This window comes from Eucalyptus grandis, chromosome 6 (assembly GCF_016545825.1).
Source record: "Eucalyptus grandis isolate ANBG69807.140 chromosome 6, ASM1654582v1, whole genome shotgun sequence".
NCBI lineage: Eukaryota > Viridiplantae > Streptophyta > Magnoliopsida > Myrtales > Myrtaceae > Eucalyptus > Eucalyptus grandis.
The window spans coordinates 15,288,402-15,299,599 of record NC_052617.1 but is presented as its reverse complement, the minus strand read 5'-3'; the positions used below and the strand labels follow the sequence as shown (position 1 = coordinate 15,299,599).

The window sequence follows — 11,198 nt, the reverse complement described above, 5'->3', positions numbered from 1 at the left end:
TTCTTTTCGAGCTTCTAATTAAAGATGAGAAGAGACGTTGCTCAGGCCCAATTAGTTAACTGGATGAACAAAAATCGTCTCGTTAAAAGTAGGACCTTTGTCTAGCCGCCCGACAAAGGAAAGGCACGTCTGCTAACATGCAAGTGGGGTTTTATCAGACGATCCTACGACAACGTCGCTTTCGTGAAGATGATACGAGGTTTCGCCATTTAATCGCTGTTGCCCCCATCAACGAGGGCACCGACTGGACGGTGTATCTGACTAGAAAACACGCATTGCATTGGGGTAATAATTATTTGCTACTGGCGACACTGAGAACCACGGTCAAACGCCTTTTTTTTTTTTTTTTTTTTTCTTTCTCTCTTTCTTTTTTTTTTTTTGTTGCCTTTTTTTTTTGTTTTGTTGTTTCACACTTTAGATGGAGAAATTCATGCTAATTAGCTTTGTTTTTTTATTTGAACTTTGTATGTTTCTTTTAATTTTCTCTTCTTCTTTTTTGTCGTTGTTTTTGTTTTCGATGAAAAAGGGACCTAGCTCCATGCTTTGGCAATTTGCTTTTGCTTTCACACTTTAGGTGAGAAATTCATGCCAATTAGCTTTTTTTATTTGAACTTTGTATGTCTCTTTTATCTTCTTTGAAAACTTCCTCACGAATAAAATATTTCGTCACATTCAAAAAGGATGCCAGTCTTTCATATCAACACGGCACTTTGATAAATATCATTTCACATTCCAATCATTAATATATTACTATGTGTATTGACGCGACTGAGAGTTGATATTGACAATGATGAGAATTTGTGTGGGCTGAGTAGAGAATCTTCATCCAACCACTGAATGCTTTAGATGTGGGAAATTTATCGTATTAAATTATATATTAGGTAGGTAAGATATGAGTTTTATATATATATATAAAATCAATAGGCTAAAGACCCATCAAAAGCCACATTTTTTTTTTGAACTAACCTTCCTACGTGAAATGCTGCCTCGACACGACCAAAACAGCGCAAAAGAAATGATGGTGCTCCTGGGTTCAGTTTCCAGAGGGGTTGCCTGCGTTGTTCTCGTCGTAATTTGCTCTGTGGCCTTCGAGTGTCATGCTCAAGTCTTGCCACCAGATGAAGGTACGCCAGAATGACTAAAACCTTTTTGGAGCTTCCATCACATTTTTCAGCCCTTTTTTCTTCGCAAGTTCGTTTCCGATCCAAGAATTTCTTTTAGAAACTTTTGGGGATGTGGGAGATATTTCTTCTGCACTTTCATTTCCTTTTCTGAAAATTCTCCCTACCAGGTAGAGCAAGGACCAAAGTGGCCAACAGTGGCCACTGCCCCAGCTGCTCTAAAGATGCATTTGATAACTATTTTGTTCTCAAGAATAATTTCTGCTCATAAATGATTTTTTTATTTATTAAATTCTTCAAAAGTTTTCAAGCATTTGAAAACGTTTAGTAACTGTCTAAAATTTTTATTCCTAGAATAGAAATGCGTTTGGTGCAACTTTCAAATTCTTATGTGATTTAGAATTTCTTTTATTTTTTAAATAATTTTATTACGTTTTTTTTTTCTTTTTCTTTTCTTCTTCTTCTTCTTCTTCTTCTTCTTCTTCTTCTTTTCTTCTTCTTTTCTTCTTCCTTTAGCCGAAACCTTGGCCATGGCCGACGACCTCGTTGGAGCATCACCCAAGTGAGGTCGAGTCTCGCCAAACAAAAAAAAAAAAAAATCCATTAGGTAAGATTTTTGTTCCCGAGAATAGATTTGGAATAAAATTAAGAAATAAAAAAAAAGTTGCATCTTTGTTCCTGAGAACAGTATTTTAGATATCTTTCTATATGGACTAATTCCCTAAAAAGCCTTCAACTTAAGGCTTGGTCCTAATCATATCATAAAGTTCTTTTTTGTCCCCATAAAAACCCTCAATTTTAGGTCATACCAAAAATCCCCTTAACTTTAGGTCTTGTCCAAATTTTATGCAAAAAATTTTACAATCTCATAAAAAATCACAAATTTTTACTTGAGGCACAAACTTGCCCCTGTTAACCCTCCATCCAAAATTTCTCGTTGACAACCAAGAGATGAAAAACTCACAATTACGAGTTGTTTGAGTGTCTCAAGTGTGAGGTTTTCGACCGCAAGAGATGGGACATTCTCAAGCACCAAAGACCGAAGATCGAGCACATATGGAGGGTTAATGGAGAGCAATTTGAGATTCAAGTAAAAGTTTGTGATCTTTGTACAAGATAGAAAAATTAAAGTGAAATTGAAACTGGACCTAGATATAGAATTTTTTTATGAAAAAAAAAGTTTATGGTAGATTTGTATAGGGTTTTTTTTTATAATGGTAGAATTGAGATTGAACATAAAGTTAGAGGTTTTTTATGAAACAAAAAAAAATGATAGTATTGGGACATAATATAAAATTTAATGTTTTTCATGAGACAAAAAGTAGAATTGGGACAATAGTTAAAGTTAAAGTTTTTAAGGATATAACGACCTTTCTACATCGAATTCATGACGTCAGACCAGTGGTCTTGTGCCGGGTATCAATAATTGCGATTGATGGGCCTTCCTGATAAATTGCCACCAATTCACGTGAAAGACGACCTTCTTCTTATAATTTGGTTGCACTGACCTTGATATGAATAGAAAAATTCCTGCTCTTTTCAAAAGGGAAAGAATAGGTACCGTCACATAATTTTGTGAGAAGCAATATGATCATCAGGTGACAAAAATTATCTCTGCCGTCAGCCAGCTAATGGCCACCAGCAATAAGATAGTTGAATAAATGGCATTCATTTCTTGGGTGTGAACCTGCTCTTGAAAGCAGCAATTGGTTTTTTGAACCCCCCAACCACCTTGATTGGGTCAAACTTGAGAAGATAGGGTACTAGTCCTAGCATATAATCTCCTGCTGATCAACCTTCTGTTTGTGTTTGTTCAAAAAAAAAAAACCCTCTGTTTGTGACTTTTCTTATGCTATACCAAAAGGGAAGGTGGCATTGACATTTTATATTGATGACAATGAAATGACTCTCTTGATTGCTGATAACTATATCTTATCTTGCAACCTCTACAGTCTAGAGATTGAAAAAGCCTTTCTTACTTGTGGTCAAGCTAATTTTAATCATCTTAACCGAGGGGTGCTACCTTCCATAACTCTACATTATTTTGTGCTTATGCACAAAACGTGTTACATAAATAAGTACTTACTGAAGCTTGTAATGCCTGGGCATTTGAGACTTCAAAAATCTCGAAAGTTAAATGGACTCACAAGCACCTACTAGTGTACTTGTTCAGTTGTTCCTTCTAAATCTTTTTCATTTTCCAACAATGGATATTGATAACTAGTTTTCAACTTCTTGTTTGTGCTGGCAGTTGATACACTAAAAACAATCACCATGAAATTGCAAAACAAATACTGGAATGTAAGCGAAACATCATGTAGTGGGGGTATAGGTCTAAACGTGCCGACCTTGCCTTTAGGAATGACAAGCTATGTGACTTGCAACTGTTCCTTCACCAACAACACGGTTTGCCATGTAACGAACATGTATGGATGATGTGGCTTTTTTTTTTTTTTTTTTATTTCTCTTGGTATCCTTTTTTCATGTGCATCAATTGCAGTTTACTTATTCTTTTTGTTTTGCAGCCAGCTAAAGGGACTTAATTTGAAAGGAATTTTTCCTAATGAATTCAGCAAGCTCACTTACTTAACAAAAATGTAAGTTAGACTTCACTTCATGATATATGTTGAAGTATTGTCCCACATTGCTTGATAATGGGTACTAAGTTCACCACCTATTAGCTTAAACTTTTGGATTTGACTTTCTAATATGATATTAGAGCCATGCTATATCATTAGTCAAATTCCATGTGTTTGCACTTAAATGGCACATGGCTTCCACATCAAGGTGTGTTGAAGTATTATCCCACATTGCTTGATAATGCGTCATAAATGCTCTTTATATTTATGTAGTCTCCTACTAACTATAAGTTTAAGTTTTTGGATTGGATTTCTAATAAATTGCACTTGGTTATGGACAATGTTTTCCCTAATTCTAGATTGATATTTCTTAAGTATCCATTTTATTTGCAAGTAGAGACCTCACTAATAACTATATCAATGGATCGCTCCCCACAACTCTTAGTCAAATACCACTTACCATTATGTAAGTTGATCTTATCATACATCAAATATCATCATCACAATTTAATGAGGAGTTTTTTTTTTATAAAAAAATAAAAAGGTAGCATAAATTTGTTTTCAATTTGGTACTTCAGGTCAGCACTTGGAAATCGCATAAGTTGTATTCCCAAGGAAATTGGCAACATTAGAACGCTGGAAGAGTTGTAAGACTTGCTATCATATGCATTTTTATTGAGGATTTATTAAACCTGGTGATAATTTTATGCCTATGGTAGTATACTAGAGGACAATATGCTTGAAGGCGCTCTTGAGCCAAAGTTGGAAAATTGAGCCGCTTAAGGAAACTGTAAGTAAATTGAGTATGTTAATCAACACATTTTTGCCTAGATAACACATTTTCATGTTCGTGGCCACTCTTGATTGCAAGATTATAAAATGAATGATCCAACTCTAGTCTTTCTACCTAAATTGGAACGTAGTTCCTCTATACACTTTGTTCTATGTTATGTAAATTCTTACATTGAGATTTGATTAGTGTTTCTAATTCTTGGATTTTTTTTTTCTCAGCCAGCTATCTGCTAATAATTTCACAGGAACGATACCTGAATCCTTTGGCAATCTAAAGAACTTAGAAACTTTGTAAGCAACTTCATAATAATTTTCATTTCTTAATATACTGAATTTCCTTCAAGGGATTTTTACTTATAAACCCCTTGCAGTCATATAGATGGAAGCACATTAGCGGGAAAGATACCTGATCTTATCGGGAATTGGACCAGAATTACAAGATTGTGCGTATCCCAATCCTTTTCATTTTGGGCCAAAAAAATATTTATTTATATGATTTATGAGATACTTGAAAGTTGTGCTTATATTATGACATTAAGTTTTCAGGGACATGCAAGGCACATCTATGGGGGGACCTATTCCTTCTAGCATAAATTTGTTGAAAACCTTGACGGAGTTGTGAGCATTTGATCCAGTCCAACTGTTCTTTGTCTCTAATTATCTTGTAAGCTTTTCTTTTATCACAGGAAGGTAGAATGTATTTTAATGTTATGCGATGGACTGGTTTTATATGCTTCCTGGAGAATATCTGATTTGAAAGGTTCAAGCTCAAATTTTCCTAATTTGCAAGGCATGAACATGAAAACATTGTGAACTCCATATCATGAATAATTGATTTATTTCTTTTGTCTCTTTTTTTTTTTATATAGCTAAATTACCATTAACTATTGTTTTTGGCATCTCAGGATTCTGAGAAATTGCTTGCTTACTGGTTCAATTCCAGATTATATTGGCGAATGGACAAGTTTGACAACATTGTAAGTTGCTATAATGAGGTGGATATCTCATTTCATCTCACCATGTTCATGTGCTATATCTTCTTCTTTTTGAAAAGTCCAATGGACCGGTTATTAAGCACCGACAGATTTTGGACTTGGCCCGGCATATTGTTGCATATTTTGAGAAGAGACTTGTTTCTCGGATGAGAAAGACCTCAATCGGAAAATCAAATTAAATGAACTTGAAAATTATTTGATTTGTCTCCTTTGTTTTATCTTTGGGTAGAGACCTGAGCTTCAACGGATTGACCGGTCAAATTCCTGACACGATGGGAGCTGCTCTGGATTACATGTAATTATAAATTTTCTTGACTTCTCATTGTGTCTTAGCAAATACATAGTTGAGATTCCTTCTTCATTAGTATCATATTCACCTCATAGTTGGATACCAAATTTTGGGCAAGTGTTACGTAAATTTTATTTGTGAATGTAGGTTCCTGACAAACAACTCCCTTGCTGGAGTAGTACCCAGTTGGGTAACAAGTAGCAAGCAATCTCTGTTAGTCTTTTATGAACATATCCAGTTTTTCGTTCTTGGTTTTCCATTCGATAGATTGCAGGATTTGATTCACAATTCTTCAATGTTGTCTTATTATTGTCATCACCGATAAATATGCGCACTAACTAGGTCAAGGTATGAACTGCAGCGACTTATCTTACAACAGTTTCACCGGTTCTTCTCCTTCCAGTTGTCAGCAATCACAAGTGTGAGTCAATACACATTCTCTCAAGCCACAAATTTTATAGTTTTGTCTCATTGTCACATTTCTGGAGTTATTATCTAACTGTTATGACTTAGATTGCATGGAAATATGATTTTGATATCAATAATAGTTTGTGATTTAAATGTGTACAAGTGTAGGTATGTAATTGATGTAGAGGAATAGATAGGGTGGGATACTTTAAGGAATATAGGCAACGCTTATGGGATAAGGGTAGTTTCACTAATTTATAGAAATGGTTTTACAATAGTTGGAGGAGGTGTTGGTGGAGAGGCCTAGATGATATGGAGTTCATTTTCATGCTCTCCATGCTTTTGCATTTTGACTGGTTTTTTTGCTTCTCTACACAAGCACTACACGACTATTTATAGGCTGATTTTCATCCGTCTCTCTTTTGTTCAAGAGGTAAGAGGTGAGCTAGTGTCTTCTCTTTAACTCACCCACACTTTGACTTTTACCCAACACTTAGACAACTCCAAACCTTTGTTGCATATTTCAACTACTTCCTAAGTAATTTTTAGCCACTCGTCACACATAATTCATGCAAGAAACATACTAGATTTTTGTGAGAAGTTTTGGAAAATGGATCACTTTCTAACACTAACGCATTTTGTGGCTTTCCAGTAATTTGGTTTCCGGCTATTCATCTAATGGAAGCAACTCGTAAGTCTGTTTGACTGAAGGCTATACGATTTCTCAATAACTATATGTGAAACTTACGTTCTTGACAATCTTTCTGGTTCTTCCCATTAGGCTTTGGTGCTTGGAGAAGGATCTGCCCTGCAGCGGGAAAGCACAACGTGAGTTTTACTTTGTTTGCATTGTTCTTGAGCATAAACTGTCGAGCTACTTTTTGTCACCTATCATATGTCTTACACGATATCATTCTATTACATATGCAGACCATTCCTTATATATCAATTGTGGAGGAACCAAAATGACTTTTCAGGGGAATCAATATGAAGAGGACACTAGTCCATATGGGCCATCATTTTTCTTTGCTTCCTAGGAAAAGTGGGCTTACAGCAGCAGCGGGGTTTACATGGGAAATGCTAGTGCTGATTACAAATTGGATAACCTATTTTCTCTAACTGTGAATGACTCCAAATTTTACTAAACGGCTCGCATTTCCCCTTCGTCGCTCAGATACTATGGCCTTTGCCTATGAAAGGAAGTTATAAAGTGCGGCTCCACTTTGCTGAAATTCAATTCACCAATGATGAAACATCTAACAGCATTGGGAGACGTATTTTCGATGTATCGATACAAGTAAGTGAAGTGAAATTTGCCACCTGATTATTATTTTAGTTTCATTTATTTTCGGAATTATTTTTTTTGTAGAGGAACTTCACTTGGGGAAATTGTTGTTATAATTTGGTGTTTGACGGGGCGGCACACAACAATCCGACAAGAGCATGATCTCTTCTTCTTACCGAAACTCTTGTTAATTCTATAGGGCAATCAAGTGTTGAAGTATTTTAATATTGCAGAACAAGCGGGAGGTGTTGGGAAGGGCATCTACAGAGATTTCGATAACATTTATGTGAATGGCACTACTTTGGAGATTCATTTATATTGGTCAGGGAAGGGAACCACAGCCATTTCTTATAGAGGTGCCTATGGGCCACTTATTTCCGGTATTGCAATGACACCGAGTAAGACAACACTGAACTTATTGATCTCTATTATTCTATCCTCATGTGGTTATTGAAGCATTCACGTATAAATCTATCCCTTTTTTCCTACTTATGAACTTTGATGTTGGAGGTGCTGGACTATTAGCTGGAGCAATAACTGGGGTTGTGGTGGCTTCAATTGTTCTCCTCGCATCAATATTACTAGTCCTTCAGGCTGATTGGTTTCTTAGGTAGTAGAGAAGCTAAAGATCCAGGTGAGCTTATTAAATTGACACATCTACTCACGCAAGAATCTGCCACTTTTTAATATATCGCACAAGTATGACTCTATTCAAAACTGTATTTATCTGCTCTCTTTGTACCCTTTGTGGAATTCTTATAATTTAATTGTGATTTCACAAAAAATGGCCTCTTTATTTTAAAACTGGATTGCATGTTTGATGAGGCATGACCATATAAGTGAATCACTCCTCAATTGCAGAACTGTGCTTTCCCTTCAGCACTAGTTATTTTTATCCCATTATTTATATATGCCTTGTTTTTCTTTTTTCTTTTCTAGAATTACATGGGCTAGATCTACAAATTGGCCATTTCACTTTAAGACAAATTAAAGCTGCTACAAGCAACTTCAAATCTGAATAATAAGATATTCATTGTGAAGGAATGGTTTTTTTGTTTTTAGCTAGTTTACAAGGTAATTCTATAAATCAATATATGTTAATCTAAAATGGAACTCATCCTCCATTCATCATGAAGTGTTCAATGAATTCAGAATGTCTTTTTACTCTTAGACATACCAACCCAAATCTTATCAAGCTAACCTTTTTTGTTAATGAAATAACATTGGATTAATCTATAAATCTTAAAATCATATGATTAATTTTGGTTTGGCCAAACTCGATGAAGAAGAGAATACACACATCAACACAAGGATAGCTGGAACATTGTAAGTCTTTGTTATTCCGGTTAATTCTCTTCTTTTAATTAGCTTTACCTCATGAACTTTTGATTGCTACAAATCTTTATGTTTTTCCTCGAATGTCCTCTTTCTATGGCCATATTCTCAATTACTATTTTGCCTTGCCTCAGAGGTTATATGGCTCCCGAATATGCAATGAGGGGCTACTTAACAGACAAAGCCGATGTCTACAGCTTTGGGGTCGTCGCTTTGGAAATTGTCAGTGGAAAGAGCAACACAAATTACATGCCGGAGGAAGAATTTGTTCATCTCCTTGACTGGGTAGTTTTATTGGACTTGAAGCTCTCTTTCTCTACTTTCTTCGGGTTTGCTTTGAGGACTTGCAATTAGGATGATGGCATGTGGCTTCATAGTTAAATGATGGAACAAGCTATTGAGGAAAAATTCGATCAGAGTAAATAAATATATGAAGGAATAGTTTCTTTGAAGGACTTCTCCCTAAAGAGAAAGAGAAAAAGAAAAAGAAAAGATGGGTTAGAAGCTTAGAGTATTGTCATATTGATATGGATGCATGAGCCTCCTCAGCGGTGGAGAACTTGAATTCATGAACAAAACTGTTTTCTGTTTCTAAAAGCAAGATAACCGACTAATCTTCTACTTCTATTTGTATATGATGAAAGGCCTATGTGTTACAAGAGCAAGGGAACGTCCTTGAACTCGTGGATCCACGTCTCGGCTCAGATTACTCCGAAGAAGAGGCAATGAGAATGCTAAACCTGGCACTACTATGCACCAATCCTTCACCAACTCTCAGGCCGCCAATGTCATCTGTGGTAAGCATGCTCGAAGGAAAAAGCGCGATCCAAGCACCGACAATCCGGCGCTCCACAACAAATCCAGATCCTAGGTTCAGAGCCTTCGATAGGCCAGCTAATCATAGCCAAACAAATGTCACGACATTCTCTCAAGACACTCACCAGGTGCCGCGAAGCGTGTTCACAGAAGGTGCACGGATTGATCCTTCAGCTTCTTTCACGAGTACGGACAAGACCTGCGACCATTCTTCAGGGAGCAAGCCTCTCCCAAATGTCTAGGACTCGGATTTGTTCAGTAATTATTATGTGCTCATCAATTTTTTTTATCCAATTGTGCAAGGAATTAGATGGTGGAAATAGAGGAAATAGGGCTATCACTGAAGGGTGTTCCGTAACCACGTAATAGACCGTGCAAACTGCAAAGTCTTTGCATGTGAAATGAGCATGTACTGGCCTTGAGGCAGGTGGTCTGGCTTCATCTGTGCGACTCCCAATTGTATGAGTTTTCGTTTCTCAATTTTCCAAAACAATGTATGCAAATATTTGAAAAAGACATATCTGTAATTGGAGGCCTATGGCATCCTTGATTTCGTTCATGAAAAATCCAAGATTTACTCATGTGAATGGTCTGCTTTCTTTTTCCTTTTTTGTTTTTACTTAATTTGATATGACAAAAGAATGTAAGATCTCAAACTAAACTTCAGGAATGTCTAAGCTCATAATTTAGAATTGTAAATTGTCGATTTCAGGCATTGTCTACGATGTGCCTGTGACATTCAAATTTCCACTTATCTAATTAGTGATATAACCATCAATAATTAAATCGATTAATTGTCATATTTATAATGGGGAAAATCTCAATAAGGACCCGAAATAGCTTCATTTTCTCAAAAAAGGACTTGAAATGGAGTTTGTCTCAAATAATGACCCGAAGTAATCATTTAGTCTCAAAAGAGGACCTGACTCACCGGCCGGTGAACTAATGCATTTCTGATGCGTATTATGGCGACCTAATCAAGGTATTTTCATCCAAAAAATATTCTCTTTTCATTTTCCTTTTCTCCTGTTCATTTTCTCCATCTGCGAACAAACCTCCAGTATCTCGCCAGTGAAGTAATTGCCGGCGAGATCGAGCCACTTCAGCTTCTTGAGCCCCACCATCTCCAGCGACAGCAACCCCGTGAACTTGTCTTGCCCAAGTGGAGTTCTTCGAGCTGGGTTATCGCCCGTAGGACTTTGCTGGGGAAGATCTCGGAGAGGTTGAGGAATCGGAGGGAGGTGGGGCTGCCGAGCTGCGGCGGGAGGGTCTCGGTGAGGTTGTCGATGGTGAGTGTGAGGTTGACGAGGTCGCAGTGAAGGCCGATTTCGGGTGGGATATAGCCCGAGAGGCCGACGGATGTGATGTTGAGAAAGACGACCCACGAGCCGGTGTCGCATGTGACTCCGATGAAGGAGCAATGCGGAAAGGGCGACGGTGAGAAGGAGGAGGAGGAGTCGACCTAGTCGCCGATGGTGGCGGAGGGAGGCCCAACCATGGCAGTTTTGAGCTTTGAGAGCACGTCTAGGTCGCTCCGTGCAAGCGAAGCAGAGATGAAGAGGAGGAAGAAGAAGAAGA

At 37.1% G+C, this 11,198-nt stretch overlaps 1 protein-coding gene across 1 annotated transcript; it reads left to right on the top strand.

Moving 5' to 3' along the window:
• The first annotated feature begins 981 nt into the window (after positions 1-981).
• Positions 982-10,096, top strand: LOC104451553 (probable LRR receptor-like serine/threonine-protein kinase At1g53440). The gene is given in 27 exon segments (XM_039314390.1): positions 982-1,124; positions 3,373-3,547; positions 3,647-3,718; positions 4,098-4,166; positions 4,279-4,347; positions 4,420-4,457; positions 4,460-4,490; positions 4,712-4,783; positions 4,864-4,935; positions 5,039-5,110; positions 5,236-5,301; positions 5,398-5,469; positions 5,717-5,782; positions 5,924-5,989; positions 6,138-6,197; positions 6,837-6,875; positions 6,966-7,012; positions 7,115-7,375; positions 7,378-7,481; positions 7,669-7,865; positions 7,963-8,059; positions 8,061-8,103; positions 8,409-8,475; positions 8,641-8,722; positions 8,725-8,795; positions 8,939-9,089; positions 9,449-10,096. Coding segments are annotated over 27 exon segments (2,682 nt in total). The 5' UTR covers positions 982-1,015; the 3' UTR covers positions 9,863-10,096.
• The last annotated feature ends 1,102 nt before the right edge of the window (positions 10,097-11,198 follow it).